The 22,001-nt window shown below is 41.1% G+C and overlaps 1 protein-coding gene across 1 annotated transcript in view; it reads left to right on the top strand.

Annotated features, from left to right (window-relative positions):
- Window positions 1-15,436, top strand: part of MEP1B (meprin A subunit beta) — a 28,122-nt gene extending 12,686 nt beyond the window's left edge. Inside the window, exons 6-14 of the mRNA XM_037153780.2 lie at window positions 3,127-3,244; window positions 3,965-4,143; window positions 5,782-6,000; window positions 6,625-6,777; window positions 8,160-8,375; window positions 10,714-11,157; window positions 12,739-12,918; window positions 14,419-14,596; window positions 15,223-15,436. Of these exons, the coding sequence (XP_037009675.2) occupies window positions 3,127-3,244; window positions 3,965-4,143; window positions 5,782-6,000; window positions 6,625-6,777; window positions 8,160-8,375; window positions 10,714-11,157; window positions 12,739-12,918; window positions 14,419-14,596; window positions 15,223-15,436 (1,901 nt within the window). The remainder of the gene's footprint in view (window positions 1-3,126; window positions 3,245-3,964; window positions 4,144-5,781; window positions 6,001-6,624; window positions 6,778-8,159; window positions 8,376-10,713; window positions 11,158-12,738; window positions 12,919-14,418; window positions 14,597-15,222) is intronic.
- The last annotated feature ends 6,565 nt before the right edge of the window (window positions 15,437-22,001 follow it).

The following is a 22,001-nucleotide window of genomic DNA, read 5'->3' on the forward strand; positions in this document are numbered from 1 at the left end:
CGGTAGGTGATTTTGGAAGGCCGGAAATCACTATTACTCAGATTCTGGTGGGCCAGTGTACTAAGTTCTGCCAGCAGGACATTGGTCTTTTAGCTTAAACTTTAGGTATTATTTGGCTGGTAGGTGCAGCTTCCCTGAAAGGAAAGCAGTCATTTATAGCTCCCAGTGAAAAATTTAATTCCTTGCTCAAGTGTCAGATCTGAGGTAGTAGGTGAGGGGAAATAGGAAATAGAGGATGAAGGTAAAGAGTTAGGGATGGAAATAAAATGTCAAAGTGCTAGTAACCTAAAGGGGCTGACTAGGGGAAAATAATCTGGAACAGCTAATTGCTTAACTCCGGGACTTGTCCAGGACTTGCCTGGGACCTGCCGTATCCTTTCCAGCCTGGACATTAGATAACACGATCCCAGGTGGAGCTTTTCTGCATCTGTGACACACGGTGAATTAAGGTCATTTGTAAATAAAGGCACATGGTGAATAAAGACTTTATTATGGCTGAGAGCTATACCTTTAAAAAATTTTTAATTTAATTAATTTCTTTTTAGAGAGGGGAAGGGAGAAAGAAAGAGAGGGAGAGAAGCATCGATGTGTTGTTGCCTCTCCCACACCCCCTACTGGGGACCTGGCCCACAACCCAGGAATGTGCCCTGACTGGGAATCCAACCAGTGACCCTTTGGTTTGCAGTTTTGCGCTCAGTCCACTGAGCCACAGCAGCCAGGGCACAGTGCTCTACCTTCCGTAACACTTTCATATCTGTTTCCTTGATTCTCAAACAATTCAATGCAGCGTAGAAGATGTCCTCATTAAGCTTTGATAAGAGGCCTAGATCAGCGTGCTCCTTTCCATTTTGTTCTAAAATAGTCATGTGGTCGTCAGTATCATCACCCCTTATATTAAGGAAATGTTTGGTTTGAGATAGTAATCCAAATGTGATATTTATGGTACAGAAAATTTGGAAACAATTTAACTATTTGACAATAGGAAGTTATTTACCTATGTTAAAGCCATATAATGTAGTCATTAAAATGGTAAAAGTAATAATGATGATTTTAATGATTTATTTAGTGAAAAATAGTTTATAAAATATTACGTAGACTGTGACTTTATTTTTAATAAAAATATATGTGTGTTGTATAGGTATGTATTCATAAGCGAACAGCATGATGAGGGTGATTGCTTGTTTCTGGGTGATAAGACTTCAGTTTACTTTTTTTGGTTTATAAACTAGTTTATAATAAACTTCTATTATTTGTGTGGTAGTGTAAAAGGTTGAATTCTGAGTGCCTCTGGTGGATTCATGAATTTTAGGGCCTTATCTGAGTAAGGCCTGTGCTGACCTTCACTGGGGTGAGGTGTTCTGAGTACAATCATGAGTTACCTAACCACAGAGATATACTCTGAGAAATGCACTATTAGGCAATTTACTGGTTGCGCAAACACCATAAAGTGCACTTACACAGAGCCAGATAGTATACCCAAGGTATAGGGTATAGTCTAGTGCTCCGAGGCTGCACCCCTGTATGGCGTGTTACTGTAGGAAACAACGAGATTATACCAAGCACAAGAGATAATGCAAACATGAGGTATGTGAGGCTGCTGCTTGTGTAACATGGCACACAGTTTTTTTTGTAAGTAGAAACTACTCACTCTACAGTAACAATAGAAAGCATTGTATAGTAAATACATAAGCCAGTAACAGTCGATTATCATCACTATCAAGTATTGTAGACTGTGCACGCTTGTTTGTGCTGTACTTTTACATGACTGGTGTTGCAGTAGGTTTGCACCAGCATCACAACAAACACATGAGCAGTGTGTCGGGCCGTGACGTCAGGGTGGGATGGCTCTGAGTGACAGCCATGTTTCAGCTCCATTCCAATCTTACGGTGCCACTATCCTGTGTGTGGTCTGTCATTGACCAAAATGTTGTTGTGGAGTGCATTACTGTAATCATTTTTAAATGTCTGTGTTAAGGTATGTAAAGGGGCCCTGAGCGGTGTGGCTCAGTTGGTTGGGTGTTATCCAGGAAAGTGGAAGTTCTCTGGTTCAATTCCCCATCGGGGCACATGCTTGGGTTGCAAGTTTGGTCCTTTATCAGGGTGCAAATGGCAGGCAACCGACTGATATTTCTCTCTGATGTTGATGTTTGATGTTTCTCTCCTCTTTCTCCCTCTTTTCCCCTCTTTCTAAAAATGAATAAATAAAATCTTAAAAAATAAAGTTACGTAAAGGGAAGAACAAAAATGAATATTTGATACAGGTTCATTCTATCGCATGCTTGGAACTTCATTTCTACTTTCTATTCTTATCTCCACAATGTCCGTGCAAACTGATTTTAATTCCCCACTTAGGTAATGATAGCATCACAGCGCCAAAGGCAAATTAAATTGGCAAGGGTTACACATAAAACATAAGTAATGAGGAAAACGTGGATAACTTTCATGTGTCCGGCTCCAAAGCCCAAGCACCTTCTACTCTGTAAGGCTGCCTCCCACGCCCTGCACTGCCACCCGCCACTTCGGCAGTCCCTGACCCCATTCCCTCTGTCCCCATCTCTCCACCTGCATCTAATACAGCCTCTTCCCTCTGAGCTGCTTTTCCTGCCCATCTTTGTTGCTTTCATACCTCTGCCTTCTTCGAGTTCCAGGTCAATCCAACCTCTTAGCATAATTCTCAACTCCAAAGCTATGGTTCTTAATTCTGTTTGGGGCCCTAACCTCACTTGTGAATCTTATGAACACTCTCCCTCCAAAATGCACTTTATAGATGTAGATATGTAGAGATATACTTTCCATACTATTTCAACATATTCATGGACCCTCCCATCTCAAGATCCTCACGTTAAAATCTTTACTGTGAGACTTTAAACACACGTTGCAGCTTCTCAGATAAAGCAGATGTCAGTGATTGTTCGTATAGTTGCTTGTGATCTAATGTATATGCTTCTTTGGGATAATGCATTTCTAATGGCTCCAGAGATAGAAATATGGGTGAAAGGGATTTGGAGAATAATAAAATATTTGCATATGATAACATATAATCCTCGAATTACATATAGTTTCATTCAACATTGTTTCATTACATTGTTGATGAGATAAATATTTTTGTTTGTGTTCTTCCTTTAGAAATTAATGCCAAGGGAGTTATCCTCAATGCGTTTGAACGCTATCGCCTAAAGACATGCATTGACTTCAAGCCCTGGGCCGGAGAAACTAACTATATATCAGTGTTCAAGGGCAGTGGGTAAGTTGAAAAGTTTGTCTTCTAAGGGTGCTAAGGTGAGCTGTTGTGGCCAGGGCATTATCTCATGGAAATTTCCCTAGGCCCTGACCTTGAGAGAGAGTGGAGGCTTCCTTCCCTGTTTGTTGGAGAGTAAAAGACAGCTGGATCTACTTTCTCTAGACATAGAATACTATTTTCATACATGCAAGTAGACGACACATTTTTTAAGATAGGGAGGGTGGGACTCCCTGCCATCCAATCTACAGCTTTGTAGACTTCAGATACACCTTATGTCACCCTTCAAGTAAAATACAAGTGTGTGTGCATGAGTGTGTTTAAATTTATTTTAACCTAATGACTCTTACTACTTGAGTTAGGAAGATGAGTGTTATTTGCTTGGAGCTTAGCAATAACTGTTGGTTGCTATGCCTACAAAACACTTACAAATGGTCATCAGTATGGCAAGAACTTTCTGAAAGACTTAGAAATTTCCAGGAAAAATCAGGATGAGGCAGACTCTGGTGTGACTTGCTTTTATATTATATTTGGTGTCAGGGGAAGTTCTCCCAAGGTCATCTGGTCTGGGAGATTTCTCATACCTCCTCAGGGTTATGAGAGAAATGAACTGTGTTGTGTGAAGGATCCAGGTGGGTAACCAAGTGAGTTAGGCAGGCATTGGGGAACTTGCCCTGAGACCCCAACCTGCATCATTGTAACATCCTCTCCCCTTTCTCCCATAAGCTGCTGGTCTTCAGTAGGAAATACGCGTGTTGGAAGACAACAGCTGTCCATCGGGGAAAACTGTGACAGAATAGCCACAGTTCAGCACGAGTTCCTCCATGCACTGGGGTTCTGGCATGAGCAGTCTCGTTCCGACAGGGACGACTATGTCACCATAATGTGGGACAGAATTCAGTCAGGTATATTCCTCTTGTTTTCTTACATTTTCAGTTAGCCAAAGACCAAATGTCTAAGCATGGTGCCCTCTCCTGCCATCTGTACCAACTGTTAACAATAGGAAAACTCTGTTTTTGATGTTTTGATGTTTTACATCATGTAGCTCTAACTCAGTATGGGTTGAAGCAGGTGAAGGTTGGTGGAGGACAAGATCCCAGAACCCTAGTACGTTTGAGCTGACTGTGATCTTACAAACCAGCGTTCCCTAAAGCACGTTTTATGGAGCGCTGTCCCTCAATACGCTCATGGATGTTTTGTCAAAAGGAATCTGTGGTCACATTAGTTTGTGAAATACCAGGTTAAAAGAAATTAAACTAACACCTCTGTGCACTTGAGAGTCTCTTAGATTAACATGAGTCGTAAATCTCTAAGAGAGGAGCATTTCCCAAAGTGTCCTAATTATGGTCTCCCCATGTTTTCATTTGGTGGAGCATTTGGATATATTTCTGTGGCATCCCTATTGGGAAACACTGCAGTCATTGGACAGCCTCAACTTTTAGTGACTTTGCGTTCCAACAGAGAAAGGTCCGACCAGAGCTCATGTTTGCCACAGTAACCGTTAGTTCTCCATCTGCACTGCCTCCGTAAGGTTCGGTGGAGGGAGCTGCACTGCTATCACGTGGGCACCGTGAGGACTGCTCTGTGCGGAGGCCCCTGACCTTGTAACCTTAACATAGCGGCTCTGGCCCTGTAGTCCCGCCTTCCCATAGTGTATTGCTGTCAGCTGGGGTAAGGCATGGCAGCAGGCTAAACAATTTCTGGAGCAGGAGAAATGTTTAGCTTTCCTCCATAGCTAATTCTTTAGGATTCCCAAAGTGTTATTTTTGGTGGAAACTTCTGCCTAGACTTGACAACACATTTGTGTGCGTTGGAAATCAGGTCTACCTCACTGTGTCCACAAAATCATTTGATTTCAAGCTGCAATCCATTGCCCGTTGGTATGGTGTTCAGCAGCCTGGCATCTTCCCCAAATATATTCATTTAAAATACAACTACGTATATTCCAGTAAGCACCAAACCCCTGACTATGTCAATCCTTTCTCATGACAAGACATTCTAATCCCCAGGTCTCATCGCTCCACCCTCCCAAAGTCCTCTTCCCTTCACCCCCATCTGCTGTGGATGCCCACACCCTCCCATCATCGCCTGCCACTGACCCTGACCATTTCTTTATTTTAATTCTTATTTATTTTCCTTTTAAATTGTATTTATTGGGGTGACATTGGCTAATAAAATTATATAGGCTTCAGGTGTATGATTCTGTGATATATCATCTATAGACCCTGTCTCAATAACACCTTTTAGAATCCTCCTTTCCATATGCAGTTTTTAGAACCTTGGGCCCAATGGTAATGTCTAACTCTGGGCTGTAATTAAAATTTAGATATGTTCAGCACGATCATTAATATCACAATTCTAAGCTTGAATATTATATTCTAAGGCAGGAATGTATGGAACACACTGGAAATACGGTAGGTCAGTTGTAGCAAGGGTTGCAATATGTTTATTAGTCTCCACGTCTAAGTTAATAGCATTCTAAGTAAAATAAGTTGGATTTTTTGAACATCAAGTAATTAAGTTTTTCGTACTTTATTATGTAGGCAGAGAGCACAATTTCAACACCTACGATGATCAAGTCTCAGACACGCTGAACGTTCCCTATGATTACACTTCGGTCATGCACTACAGTAAAAATGCATTCAGAAATGGAACAGAACCCACCATTGTAACAAGAATCTCAGACTTCATGGATGTGATTGGCCAACGAATGGATTTCAGCGACTATGATCTCTTAAAGCTGAATCGCTTGTATAACTGCTGTATGTGATGGGTTCTTCCAAATGCCTTCTGTTTCTCTCCACTATGTAGGGAAAAAATGATGCTCTGCACCATTTTTCTGATCATTGCTGAGTTTTCTGAAATAATAAAAGCTAGATTAAAAAAAATAGCACCCAAATCCAAATCTACAATTTGGAAGCAGCATTTTTCTTCTCACATAGTCAGATGTAAAAATAAGTTGGGTCTTGAAGGAACATGCCACAGGCTGGTTTTTGAAACTGTCACTAATTCAAATATGGATCAGCTCGATATTCAAAACTCTTTTCAGCCCAAATGAGGTGGCCAGTCATAATACAAATGGGATTAAGTAATCTGGGTGTTGTTTTAATAATCTGAAAACCTAGAGGAGTGTAGACTCAGGTTTCTATAATTAGACGATTTAATAAAAAGATGTGAGGCAGGCAATTTATTCAGATCTGCAGAGTTGATCTGTGTCTTGGTTCTGCAGATACCAAGAGGTCTTTAAGCTCGCACCACCCAGAATCCTTGAGATGTCACTCTTTCACGCCATCTTGGCATTCCCAGTGTTTCTGTCATAAACTCAACTTTTAGTACGTACATTATCATGTCGCAAGAGCGTCAATAATTGTGTTTTGCTTTTGCAGCCTCTTCCTTGAGCTTCATGGACTCATGCGATTTTGAACTGGAAAATGTGTGTGGTATGATTCAAAGCTCAGGCGATGATGCTGACTGGCAGCGGGTCTCACAGGTTCCCGGGGGGCCAGACAACGATCACTCCAACTTGGGCCAGTGCACAGGTAACCGGAGAGAGATGCTTCTCGATTTTACGTACATGTGGTGGGGTTCCAGCTTTTTTCTTTGCTAAGAAAGACTGGCATTTTATCTCTAACTGCTATCAGAATTATTCACGATAACCCAGTAGGTTGCTACCAAGGAATGGGTTCTGTGCCTGTAAGGACATGGTTAATTTCTTTGCTTTTATTCTCTGAGCTTTTCTTTCTCAGTCAGAGATGGACTCTGTGAAGCCCTACCTCATCACTCATGCACCCACAGCAGGAGGAAACTGTTTCTCCTGAGAGACTCTCATTTCCAGGGCAGTGGGGTTGTTTTCTGGAAGCTTGCAGAATATGAGAGACTTTCTAGGGAACAGCACTAGGCTGTGGATTAGTCAGCTTCAGAATTTCAGCTGGTTGGGAGTACCTGCTCCTACTACAAAAATACTTAAAATGAAGGTAGAAAGTATAATTTAATTTTATTCAGATAAGTACTTTTTTCATTGTAATTTTATTTTAAATTATATATGCATTTTTTGGCTACAAGCACCAAATTTTCATTTTGTTGCTCATTTCTGAGGGCAAATATGTAAAACTAGACTTCAGAACCCAGAGCCATTGCTTGACGGCTCGGATGGTCTAGGCAGGGCACGGGGCCCCTGAGAGCGAAGAGGTGCTTTTCCTTTTTAGGGCAGGTGGGCGGGGGGTGTAGACATGTTTTATAACGTGTTTTCCTCATCATATCTGGTGTGACCGTCGGTGGGGGGCAGGCCGATGTTTCCTAAGGGTACAAACTTGCCATGAGTATTAAATAAGCCCTAGAGATCTAACAAACAGCATAGTAAATACGAGTAACAATATTGTATTATAGTAATCAAATTTGCTTATGAAAGACTAGAACTTACTTATTCCAACCAGTAAAAAGAAATAAATTTTATGTAACGTGGAAGAGGTGCTGGTTATCACGACAATGGCAATCGTATTACAGTATTTTATATATTGTATCAAATTAACATGCGGTACACTTCAAATTTACATAATGGTAGATGTCAAATATATTTTAATAAAAATATTTTTTCTTTTTAAATGCAGATTTGGATGGTGGTCTTACATAGACCAGAGCAGTGGGGAAGAAAGGGAGGGAGGGGAGAGGGAGAGAGAGAGGCAGGCACTAGATCCAGTAGGTGACATTTTTTTCCGTTTTTGAAAGTGAATGACTGCAGTAAGGAAAAGGTGGGGTTTGGTGTTGTCTCTTCCATAACTGTCTGCTCCCAGAGCTATATTTTAAATGTCCCGCACGGTGCCCTGCATACCGTGGACAACAGTGGAACTATGGTGCCCACAAGACATGCATTCCTATATCCAGTATCTGTTTTCTCTCAATTCTGCTTTTATCCTGGTAACAGGTTCTGGTTTCTTCATGCATTTCAACAGCAGCTCCATAAATGTGGGGGCCACAGCAGTGCTGGAAAGTAGAAAGCTGTATCCTAAAAGAGGATTTCAGTGCTTGCAATTTTATGTATATAACAGTGGAAGTGAAAACGACCAACTGAACATTCACATCAGGGAGTATTCTGCAGGCGATGAGAATGGTACTCTAACCCTGGTGGAAGAAATAAAAGGTACAGTATCGACATCCTTATTGCTTGGGTTCGGAGTGAGGCAATCTTAACTCTATGTGCCGCAACTACTTACAATAGAGTGGGGGCTGTGGACTCATTACTTTTCAACGTAGAACTTAATCCTCCTTGTTTTATGCTGTGGGAAGGAGCCATAATGAGCGTCCTCTGTGTGCACTAATACAGGGATTTTCAACTGGTGTGCCTCAGAATTTTAGTAATTATTTTACGTGTGCTATGAGATGAAAAAGGTTGAAAATCGCTGCCCTAAGATGAGGCGCTTCCCTAAGAAACTGTAATCAGTCTCTGACACGGAGGAGGTCAGTTCTTGGCAAGTTCTTGGGATCCATGTAATGAAATTGTGGAGAAGAGCCCAGGAAGGACTGGATCTGTCCCCTAACGGGAATGGGGACCTCTCCTGCTATCTCAGATGGGCTTTAGCTGTTTTACTTCCCAGCTTAGATTGGCCACCACATCTTCACAAATGTGCCATGAGACTGGAAAGGGAACTTTCCTTCTAAGTTCAGCTTAAAGATAAGTCCTGGTGAAGGGTTCTGATTTTTATGACTCAAGTTAAAAGGAACTTCTGGAGCAATTCCTGAGGGGAGAGAGAGGAACACGACTGGGCGCCCACCCCGATGGCAGTCATGGTCAGAGAGGAGGGTCCTATCCATCACCTATTAAAGTGGATGGTTAAGGTTTTCTGAGGAGGAGGTACTGTGGGCTGGCAACTGTATTACTGTCTGCTCCATGTATTGACCTCTTGGTTTGAATTAATTGAGTAAAACCTACTATAGGACCTAACCACAGTATGCTGTTTGTCATGCCATTTCCCTCCCCCACCACCATTTAACCATGAGAAACACTCTGAAAACAGTATTTTCCCTTGTGAATACCAACAGTGGGCTTTTAAAATCTCATTTTATATGTACACATACATAAATATACACACATACCATGTACTATACATGTATACCTTATACGTAATTATACCATATATGATACAATATACTATATATGATATATTTCATATAGATATTCTTTTCTATTGGTAATCTTTGGTGTTACCATCTATAGTAATAATAGTACAATAATGCAGTGCCCTCATCATAGTTGGCATATCACTGATAGACAATAGTGCAGAAGGTACTTAAGGAGCTTGTTCAGGAGTCTAGAATTTAAACTGACAGTACTGATAATACTACAGTGGGAGCTCTCAGGGAAGGTTCCCGTTCAATCTGGGATCCATCCATGGGCAAGGGCATTTTCTGTAATTTGGATATTTCTAAGTTATTTTCAGGCAGTTGTGTTTTACATTAAGTGCCAAGATATTTAAATTTTAAGTTATTGTTTTAATTATGAGTTGCACATAAATTGAGCTGTTCTCTCTCCAGGGCTTCTGAAAAAAATTAAATGTACTATTTCTTTAAAAAAATTTAAAAATATTTTTATTTATTTATCTTTAGAGGGGAAGGGAAGGAGAGAAATATCAGCGTATGGTGGCCTCTCATGCATCCCCTGCTGGGAACTGGCCAGCAACTCAGGCATGTGCCCTGACTGGGAATTGAACCGCACTCATTTGATTTGCAGGCCCACACTCAATCTACAAAGCTACACCAGCCAGGGCAAATGTACTATTTCTTATGTGGGTGTATGATACAGGAAAATAAGATAGGATGGAATAGCTATGCTGCTAACTAGAGGTGGGGGAAATAGTGGAGAGGGAAACGCAGCCTGGGGAGAAGGGAGGTGGTACTAAATATTAGATAAATATTTATGATGTTGAGTCAACTGGGAATGACTTAAGGAGTAAATTGTAGGATGTAGGCTTTCTAGGGTTTGGTGGATTCCTGTTTAATACTGCCAAAAAGTTGGTTGAAAATTTGGCATGTGAAGGAAGTGTTCCGATCAGAATATAAATATATTAAAGGAGTCTTTGGTTGAGTATCACAGGAATCATGGGTACAGATGTAGTATATTGGGCTTGCTTGACCATTTAATTAACACAGAACTAAAATGGAATGACAGGTGTCCCCTAAGTAGGGTATGGGGTACTCATGAGTTAGATGCTGTTGTTGGCTCATCTATCTCTGGGAAAGGATGGCCTGTCTGAGAAACAGCTAGGTAAACATCCAAATATTTCACAGAGGAGTGTGACCCCACTGAAATATCTTAAAGTAAATGGAGCTGGGCTGGAGAAGTGAGAAAGCCATAACTCAGACCTGTAGGAATCAGTAGCTCTGGGATAAACATTTGTCCAAGAAGGTTAGAACTCTAATGTTGATTTGCATATGAAGCATTGTCCGTTGTCTTCTGTGAAATAATAATGTTTGTTTTGCAGATATACCCATTGGGAGCTGGGAACTTTACTACGTAACACTGAAAGTAACCAACAAATTCAGAGTGGTGTTTGAAGGGGTCAAAGGTGCTGATGCCTCATCGGGTGGCCTATCAATTGATGACATCAATCTTTCAGAAACTCGGTGCCCTCATCAAATCTGGCATATAAGGAATTTCACACAGTTCATTGGCAGCCCAAATGGAACTCTATATAGTCCTCCTTTTTATTCTCCTAAAGGTTATGCCTTTCAGATTTTCTTGAATCTAAGCCATTCCGATAATGTGGCAATATATTTCCACTTGATATCTGGAGCCAATGATGATCAATTACAGTGGCCATGTCCTTGGCAACAAGCCACGATGACACTGCTAGATCAAAATCCTGACATTCGACAACAAATGTCCAACCAGCGGAGTATAACTACAGACCCATTTATGACCACCGGTTCGTGACTCATTTCTTTATTTTCTAATGCATGGTCATTGCTCTTGGAGGGACAGATGATTTGAGAATGGGAAATTACACAATCAGGTGCCTAGGGAATTTCGAGCCCAAATCTTAGGAACAGAAGCTACTTAGGGGAAGGGTTTCAGCATTTGCAGACTATCAAGAATGTCAGTAGGAATGCTAACACATAAAGAGATCTTGACTGTAGTCTTGGGAACTGATGACCATACCTGACTTCCGAGTGCTGTGCCAGGCATGTAGGTTTTGTTTTTATCTTTTTAAACCTGAATTTTTTTCCTTTGATCCAGCAGACTTACAATAAATTTTAAATCTTGGTTATTCATTAGATCCAAAGTTGGCAGAACCATTGGTTGTAGAGTCTGACATGCTTGGATTAAAATTCAAGGTTTGCTTTTCATTAGCTAAGAAAATAGACCTTGAGCAAATAATCTCCTGGAGTCCCGGTGTCTCAGCAATAAAAGTGGGGCTGTAATAATGACCACAAAAATCTGTTATAAGAATCACTGCAGATCAAGTGTGGAAGTTGTGGAAAGGCCTGGTATGGAGAAGCTCTCAGCTGTTGACTTCTAACCTGTGCTATGCTGATCTTGCCACTGGAATTGTCAGAACCAAGTCACCTCTTGTAATGGGGGATAGTTTTTGATCAGAAGGAAGATGAGCAGATTCTCTGGAGTGTTGGGAAGGGTTGGAAGGAGGTTATAACTTTTTATTGAAGAATTCTAGAGCATTTGTCAATGGTGACATCATTCCTCATCTCCCTTTTTAAAAAAAGGAGCAGAACCTGAAAAGCGATAATCACATTTCTAATTCTAATAACCCTTTGCTATCTGGGAACCCAACGAAAGGACCAACAGAATTGTAGCAAGGTGAATATTATCACCAAATCTGAATTCTGTATACAAAAATAATGAACCCAAGTGGCATAGAAAAAACTCTTAATTTGATAGGTAAGAAATAATATTCAACAAAAGGATTGTAGGGCCTAGATATTCAGAATTTCTTTACTTAAAAAAATACATTTCCTCTGGCCTTACAATGAAGATGGCCGGTCGGGGCGGGGGTGGTCATCATCTTTTCCAGAAGGAGTGCTTCTCTGCTTTCTACTCCTGAAAGACTTTGCTCTGTGAGGTACATAGTTCAGTTAACAAGATAAATTGCTCTATGTTAATATTAAAAGCTCTCTCGGTAACATATTGATTTAACTCCAATAAAAGGCCTGTCTGTAACTCAGAAGATCACTAAGGAATGGTTCTCACGGGCCGGGAGGTTCCCATAGTGGTCAGTCAGTAGAGACGTGATGCCCCACCTGGGCAGCTTTTGGTGCCCCCTCAGCCCCTATTCCAGAATGTGGGCTTCCCTGCCGGGCAATCTCGCTTCCTTCAGGACAGTGTCAATGAACACGCGCCAGGCGCTCTCCAGGGACTGCCTCTCAGGGCATCAGCGTTGCTGAGTTATTTCGAGCTGTATCTAATTGTGTTTCACATCGCCTGTCCTTTCCTTCCCCCCAAAACTATGATGCCACTCGGCATAATCCGTTAATATAAATTGCTTTTTCAGTTAATGGAGACTATTTTTGGGACAGACCTTCCAAAGTGGGAGCAGTGGCTTTTTTCCCTAATGGAACTCAGTTTAGAAGAGGCGGGGGCTACGGAACCAGTGCCTTTATAACCCAAGAGAGGCTGAAAAGCAGAGATTTTATAAAAGGAGATGATGTTTATATTCTCCTGACTGTGGAAGGTAGGTCAATAAAAATAGTTTTATATCAATTATTTTTGTTCTTGTGGTAGCCATTGATTTATTTACTGTGTTCTTCCGGGTTCCGTTTTTTGGTATATTAAATGGAGATGTGGGAGGAAATGGGTCCGGGTGGAATTTTTTTGTGTGTGAATCATGAACAATATGAAAATAATTTAAATCAAAACAGTGAGGGTTCCAGGGTAAAGAATTTAATTACCACTACATGGAGTAATAGTGAAAAAATTTTAGGCTGGAAATCGCTTGAGAAATAAGTTAAAGTATAGCCATGGTACCCCAGAATGATAGTCTAGGATTCCAGAAATAAAAATAACACACCAACACATGAAGTTAACCTTAAAATGGATTGTCTTTTCCAAACACACACATGCACATCTTTCTTAGCTAGGACAGCCAAAAAAAAAAACAATTTTTCAAGAATACTGGTGGTTTCCAAGATGTATGTGGTAGGATTTTAACTCACTTACTGTGAAAGATCCACTCTCCTCTCAGTAAATCAGAATATTGTTTGTAATGAAAGTGGTGCAATTAAAACTCATGAAATTTTGATTTTAGTGCCAGTTAGAAAAAATTACTCAGGAAAACTTTTGTTGAGAAAGAAGGGGCTACATGAAAGGTTTTCTCCCTTGAAAAAGGTCCTCTGTTCATCAGTTATATTTGACCGTATTTCGATAAGAAGCAACAGAAAACAGAACCCTGGCTGTCAGGAGACCTGGTGTCTTTCACCAAATATCCAGCAATTGCTGCACAAAGCCAGAGACTGGTGACTTCGGGGAGGCCCCACACCTGCCTTGTGATCTGCTCTTTGGGGTCCTTGTCTGACCCTTGGGAGTTGGTTGTGTATAAAAACAACAGACGGGGCCACTTTCAAATGGAGTTGGAGCTGCCATGTCCGAGAAATTGCCTTGTGTGTCTCCTGTCTCAAACCTTGGGAATGTTAAAACCGGGCAAAAGAGCCCTTTGGCCTGGGCCTAAAGCAACCTTGTGTCCAAAGAACGGTTTGCAAAGATAACAAGAAAGCAGACATTATGATGACCAGACTGAGAATTAAAAACTTGCTTTACAAGAAACACCACTATGTTATGTTATCCACACCATATGAAAGCCTTCCCTCTATTGGTAGAATTTTTCCCTTCCCGGTTCTCATAAATACCGCTGGCTTTTGTCTCCTAACCAGAACCTTATTTGGGCTTCTGCGTGAATGGATGCTTCCCCAGTTGTTATCCTGCTGATCCCAAACACATGCTTGTTCCCTCTCACTTTGAAAGGCCTTTTGCTTTCAGGTTCGAAGTAGCGAGGCCTTGGGCCCCTTAGAGTTCAGTGGCAGCCCCTCAGGCTGGCCCAGCTTTCCCCTGCATCTAGGCTTCAGCCCAGCCGTTGATTATTTCACTGCCTATGAGTATCTGTTTTGAAGTTTCAAGATCAAATCCTAGTTAAAGCAAAACCTGATTTCCACCCATGCTCTTCCCCTGCCGCCCTTAGACATTTCCTACCTTAACTCTACACCAACGCAGCCAGCCCCGACCTCCGACGACCGCACCCAGGTCAGCTCTGCACCAACGCAGCCAGCCTGGACCTCCAGCATCGCCGATCCTTGTGCAAACTTCAAATGTGAGAACGACGGTGTCTGCGCTGTCCGAGGTGGCAAAGCTGAGTGCAGGTAAGGGGTCACGTGGACGAGATCTCCCCGTTCTTTTGTTTGAAAAGTTATCATTCCCACAGTGTGGGCTTAAATACTGATACTCCGCACCAGTGAAATTAGTAAATTCTCATCTCGAAACCATTCATAGGGTGTTTATTTTTTGCTCTTCATTTGGGACTTTGGAGAGCCACATGAACAATAAAAATATTTGTGAGAAAATAGCATATTGTATTTCTAATTGTCTGAAGTCCTCGCAATAGTGTGATGTGGTTAAGTGTTAACAGTCCCCATTTTCTAGAGGCGGGGACTTAAGTTTTGAGAAAAGCTTGGCCAAGGTGTATAGCTGGGAGGTGGAGGGACTAGGACCTTGAGAACCAAATTTTCCCTAATACCTAGGCTATCTTTCTTTCCCGCCTGGGGGCTGCTGTTTTGAGCCCCAGATCAGGAGTCTTTCCATCTTTCCTTTCCATTGACGCTCCTGGCCTCCTAGTGCTGGTCTACCCATCCCCCTCTGGTCCCGAGTGGGTGAACTGATCAGATACCACTGCACCCAGTGCTGACCCACAGCATCGCTGACCCTTGAATGGTGAGTATGTTCAGATTTAAACACTGGCGCCTAACTGAGCCGTGTTTGGAATGCGTAGGTGTCCGTCAGGGGAAGACTGGTGGTACTTGGGAGAGCGGTGTGAAAAGAGAGGCTCCACTCGAGACACCATCATCATCACTATTTCTTCCACTGTCGCCGTGTTTGTGCTGATGCTGATCGTCGCCCTCATCAGCGTCTACTGCATCCGGAAGAAATATCGTAAAAAGACAACTTCAAAACCAGCAGGTTTAACCCTGGAAAACGTAAGTTGAATCTGATATCTGGTTATTCAAAACCTATTGATGGAATCATTGAAGAAGAATTAAGACTTTTAAAATATACTTAAAAAAATTCTGGGGCCAACTGCTTTTGAGGCTATCAGTTTTGGTTACTTTGCTATAAATCAATGATTATTAAATTGGAAAGCATGGAGGCTTTTGAGGGGGGAGTTTATTATCTTCTTAGAATTGTATTCCTTCTGAGAGGTGAAACTGATTTTTGCCTATGAGTTCCAACCCTACCGGTAAAGGGGAAAGGTGACCTTTTTATTAAGTCTTTGAGTGGTGATTGAGCTCAGGCTTGTAGAAATGGGGTGCTGGCATACATATTTGCGGCTTTTCTATAAAAGAAGGTTCCAACTAATTCAGGCTTCACATATAATAACGAAATACACAGCAAGATTTCCAAGCAGAGGTTTAACATCTTGCCTCAGGCATTCTCTAAAATGACAATAGACTCTTAAAAATGCTTTCTCTCAGACTGGCTTCCTGGGAAGCAGACTCAGAGATGGGTGTGGGCATGCAGGAGGTTCATTGGGCAGTGCCCTTGGAAAGTATCAGCAAGAGGGAAGCTGGTCTGAGCAGGAACAGCTGGTACCTACGACATCCGTAGCCATTGGATTGGGGCTCCCCCTAAGAAGAGTAGAAAATTGAGCAAGTGCATATTGGGGGCAGGGCGTGTCTTGCATGAGAGCCTTCATTTTAAAGGGCAGCACTGAGCAATGGGCCCCGCATCCACCGTGTATTCCAATAATAGAGAGACAGAGCATGTGGATTCATGTTCTTATGAAACAGCCCAAGGAAAATGGCGTAAAATCTGAAAAACCTGAACATCACTTAAAAGTGAAGCTTTAAAACTTTTCCAATTATATTTCATTCAAAATACAGTCTCTGATTATCACTAGAACTAAAGAAAAACATGCCCAGTTAGAAGAATTCTGAAAATATAAAATATTCCCATTAACTAAAGCAAGAATATATTTTCTTAAGAAAATGAGTATTCAAGACCTACAATATATGAAGGTTACAATTTTTTAGGGTGGACAATTTGGTATCAAGATACTATATTTGTCTGTGAAGTCAGTCAACAGATGGACATTGAACAGAAAGCAAATAGTTTTATTCTTATACACCAGTATCATATTTTATCAACATTAGGAAGACATTTAAAGGTACGCAATGTATCAATTACTTCACAAGCTTGTTAGAAAACTACTTAAAATGTGTGCAGGTTGCTTTGTAGTTTAAACAGCTATTTTTAGCTTATTTTATGACTCAAAATAAAAGGAACAGATCCACCGATACAGGACCCAGTAGACCAACCTGCAGGCATGTTCCCCAGGACCAGAATTATGAGTTTGGGGGTTGGAGTGGGGAAGATGGAAGGGTGGTTAGGGAGGGGAGGATCAGGTAGCTCTGTCAATGGGGTTGCTGGATATTCCTCTGGAAACAGGCAAATAACAGCGCCATTGTAGCAACTGACTTAAGTAAAAATTGGAAGGAATTAAAGACAATGATAAAACAGAGAGAAGGAAGAACATTAAGTCAATAAAGGGAGAAACTATCAGGGACATGGTAGGGCTATTAAGTGGAAACACACACACATGCAGACCACCATAATATTAAAACAGAACTGCTTTGCTTCTGGGTCATTCAAACACATTCTCCAGATTAAGGAATCAACTTATATTCTCCTTAGTGTAGACATTTCTACAGTTAATTCACTAATAACAGAACCTCTGGATCTAGTTTAAAGATTTTATTTATTTACTTTTAGAGAGAGGAAAAAGGAAGGAGAGGAAATCATTGTGAATACATTGATTGATTGCCTCTCACATGTTGCATGCCCCCAACTAGAGACCTGGCCTGCAACCCAGGCATGTGCCCTGACTGGGAATTGAACTGGTGACCTTTTGGTTTGCAGGCCAGTGCTCAATCCACTGAGCCTCACCATTCAGGGCCTCCAGATCTAGTTCAGATCTTTAGATCAGAATGACCTTCTTTCTGAGGCTAAACTGTGTACTCACCCTAATGTTCAGCATCTAACATGAGTGGACGGGACATATTCCTGGAGCCAAGGGCTGGGGCTGCCAGCCTGCTGGGAGGGACTGGGACACTGCTGATGGCATTTCATTCAGAAATTAGACCATTTTATTGTGGTTTCTTTAAGTGGCAATTTTATAATTTGGAAATTAAGCCATCCATTTTTCTTTCCCCTTTTAGCGACGCGCAATTTGAAAATGAACTCAACAACATGGCCAGCAAACGAAGTTCAAAAGGAATCTTTGTCATGGATTTCACTGAAATATGTTACAATCACCTCATTCTTCTATAAATAGACAATCTGTGTGAATAGCTAGATATACTGTAGTAAGTCTTTATTTTGGTAAATGACTAATTAGTGAAACATTGTTTGTGTGTTTGTTTTTAAGGGGATAAAGCAAAAAATAACAATAGAGGTGGGGAAACAGCTCAGGTTCCTTCAGAATAACATTGACTGTAGGAGGAGTAGCTTTCTGAATGGCTGATCCTTTATTTGGGAGCCAAGGGCAGGGCCTCACAAGTGATTGCCTAGAAACCCAAAGAACTTTTGTTTAGGAGCATGAATTTTATCGATACTTACCTTATTAGGACTTCAAACCAGAAAAATTTTAAACTTTCTGTATTAATCATTAAAAAATAATATGCCCAAATGTGGTAGCATACATCCTGTGTTTAATAAAAATAATTATATTTTCCAAAATAAAGAAAATTTAGCAAAAAGAGAGGCATTATTTTAATTTTTTTCGAATTTCTAATGTCTGGCTTGATAAAAATAGCTGAGTTCTCATATATGTGTCAATATTCAATGCAGTCTGTTGTGATATATTATTTAGATGAAGGGTATGAAGAAAATCTCATGTAATACAGACACGTAGCTGAAAAAGGGAGGCATATTTGAATGATTTTTCAGGTGATTGTGGACACTTTTTTTTAATAGTTGGGTCAAAGTTGACAAATGGTAATTTCTTAAAGGTTAGTTGCATTTGGAATCTGAAACTATATGGGTAAACTGTTCTATTCTGCCTAGTAAATCCACTGGTCTATTGGGAACGGATCTTTCAGCTACGAATGGTTTGGTAATGTCGTGCATTAATTGTTTAGAAAATATCGATTCACTGAATTTTGCAGTTCTTACAACTTCGGCGCATTTCCTAATGTAGTAAAAATGTTAGTTCATGTCCCCACTAATTCCATAGAAAGTCTTTAGGTCCTGGGATGCTGACCCTCGAGGTGGCACAAACTTTTCAAAATTCTAATTTTTGCCCAGAAGCATGAATCTTTTCATTAGCCAAAGTACTGTTTTCCTTGTAATGACAAGCTCACTTCATCACTTTTTTTAATTCAAATTTTATTTTGAGACCACTGTAGATTCATATGCAAATGTAAGAAATAACACAAAGATCCCGGGTGCCCTGTATTTAGTTTCCCTCAACTATAAGGTCTTGCATAACTGTTGCACAATGTCACAGCCAGGAGATTACACTGATACAGAACCTTTTCATTACCACAAAAATCCATCAAGTTGCCCTCAGATAGCCACATCCATTTCCCTCCTGTTCCCACCTCCTGTTTGTCTCCTGGCAACCATTAGTCTGCTCTCTATTTCTATAGTTTTGTCATTTAAAAATATTATACTACGGAACCATACAGTATAGAGCCCTTGGAGGTTGCTTTTGTTTCTTACCTTTGCATATTCTATATAGGTTTAATCAGGTTGTTGCATATAAAATATTTTGTTCTTTTATTATTGCTGAATAATATTTCATGGTATGGATACACCACGGTTTATTTAGTCATTCACTTGTTGCAGGACATTTGTTTGTTTTTTTAGTTTTGAGCTATTATAAACAAAGATGCTATAAACATCCATGTATAGGTTTTTGTATAGACTTGTCTTTATTTCTCTGATATGCATGCGCAGAATAGCGTTGCTGGGTCATCGTGGTTGCATGTTTAGTTTTTCTTTTTCTTTCTCTTTTTTTTAAGAAACCAACAACTGCTTTGCAGAGTGGCTGCATGATTTTATAGTCCTACCACAGAGGTGGTCCAGTTTCTCTGCAGCCTCACCAGCTTTTCTGGTTGTCACTACTTTTTAATGGACTATTTTTCAGAGTAGTTTTGGGTTCACATTAAAACTAAGCAGAACTTAGATTTCCCACATAAGTATAACCTCTCCCACTATCAACATCCATGCCAGAGTGGTTAAGTGTTTTACAATTGACGAACTTATGCTGACACGTTATCATTATTACCCAAAGTCCATGGTCTGTTGACATTAGGATTCAGTCTTGATGTTGTACATTCTATTGGTTTTGACAAATGTATAATGACATGTGTATCCACCAAAATAGTGTCCTATAGAATAGTTTCACTGCCCTGAAAGTCCTCTGCTTCACTCATTCATCCCTCTCCCCCCACTAACCCCTGACAATCACTAATCTTTTTCTGGAGAGGGGAGGAAAAAGGTTTTTATTCACAGACTGTACAATGTGGGGGAGCTGGAACCACCGCTTCTCCAGGTCATTCTCTTCTGCAAGACACAAGAAACCCCGTTGTTCCCCAAAAGACTGAAATCCAAATCCATGCCCAGAGACCTTCCATTCCTATCTGTAGTCCAAGGTTGCTCCCAACTCTCTCTCTCTCTCTGGAGCACACACTTGTGAGGCAAACATCTCTACTGCCTTGTCGTTCTCTCTCTCCTGGGGTTGGGGCCAGTTCACTGCTGCCGGTCATGCTAGGGGCTCAGTCCACCTGGACTCAGCGTCCAGGGCTGCTCGTGCACTTGAGGACCAAGGAGTATTCCAGGTCCCTGCATTTGTGTGCTGCTCTCAGGGTGAGAGAATGGGAGCAGTCCAGGACCCATGCCCTGTGGCACAGGGCTGCAGCATTCCACGGGCCTGTGGCTGGCGAGGTGTGTGTCCCGCATGAGCCTGCTCCGGATGTGCAAGCAAGACAAGATAAAAGCTGTGTGCAGGGACTGCCATCCCATGGGCCAGCTGCCGGCAGGGCACACATCCTGCACCCAGGACTCAGCCTCTGTGAGCTGGTGGCTGACTGTGCAATTGAGAGAAAGGAAAAAGGGCACCCAACCAGGGCCTGGTGCCTGCTGGGTCCTGAGACTACTGCACGCCCCATCCCAGCCAGGGGCAATGGATGAAGTCAGAGCTTCTGCACACCTATCATTTAAAACCTTTCCTCCAAAATCCTACGTGCTGTTGGAGGGTCCAACTCACTATTCAGTTTGGGCCAACATCCACAATGAGTGCCAGCCCACATTGTGTCCCTGCCCCTCCTGCAGCTGCTGTGATCTGGAAGCAGGTGGGAGGGTTTTTCTGGCCATGCAGGGCACCGTGTTTCTCCACAGGGCGGGGCCTCGCCTGGTCAGATGTGTGCCGTGACCTTTTCAACCCCCACAGTATACGCAGTCTCTCTGCAAGCGGTATCATGAGCTGCATACGACGAGTAATCTTTTTACTTTTTCATGGTTTCGCCTTTTCCAGAGTGTTGTTTAGTTGGGCTCACACAGCATGTAGACTTTGCAGATTGGCTTCTTCTTACTCTTCTTTTAAAAGATTTTATTGATTTATTTTTAGAGAAAGGGGAAGGGGGGGAGAAAGAGAGCTGGAGAGAAACATGGATATGAGACGGAAACATCAACTGGTTACCTCTCAAATGCACCCTGACTGGGGACTGAACCCACAGCCCAGTCACGTGCCCTGACTGGGAATCGAACCAGCAATCTTTCGCTTTGCAGGATGACATTCAACCAGCTGAGACACACCAGTCAGGGCCTTTTCACTATTTTTTATTCTAGCCATTTTAATAAGTATTTAATGGTACTCGCTGTGATTTTAATTTGCAGTTCCCTGATAATTAATGATATGGAAATCTTTTCATGTACTTATTTGCCACCTGTACAGCCTCTTTAGTGGACTATTGCTTGCTTTTTGCTCACACTCTAAAAGGGATTTTTGCTCTTATACCATTGTGTTTTGAGATTTTTAAAAAATATATTCTAGATCTATCCTTTTGTTGAATGTGTGGTTTGGAAACATAGTTTTCCATTCTGTAGATTGTCTTTTCATTCTCTTAAAGGGGTATTATTTTGCAGAGCAAATTTTTAAATTTTAGTGAAGCCCAATTTTTAACAATTTTTAAAGAGATAGGGTTTTTGGTGTCAACTACTTATTGAAAGTATGATCCTTACTTCATTGAATTACATGATGTATAATTATATATAAATTATACATTATATGTTATAATCCATAAATTTATAGTTATATAATATAGTACCTAGAGTAACCACTTAAGAACAATACAAAGACATGCTAAAAATATATATTGAACATATATAACATATATTACATTATACATGTATATAAGATCACAGCCTTCATTGAAGTTTGAAAAAAGTCTGCCAAATAGGTAAGTCTGAATAGCCATAATTTATCCTTTAATTGTGTTTTTAAAGTAAAAACTGTATTCCAGGAAAAAAACAGCTAATTCATCTCACACC

This window comes from Artibeus jamaicensis, unplaced genomic scaffold, assembly GCF_021234435.1.
Source record: "Artibeus jamaicensis isolate MK-2021 breed Jamaican fruit bat unplaced genomic scaffold, CSHL_Jam_final contig_354, whole genome shotgun sequence".
NCBI classification, from domain to species: domain Eukaryota; kingdom Metazoa; phylum Chordata; class Mammalia; order Chiroptera; family Phyllostomidae; genus Artibeus; species Artibeus jamaicensis.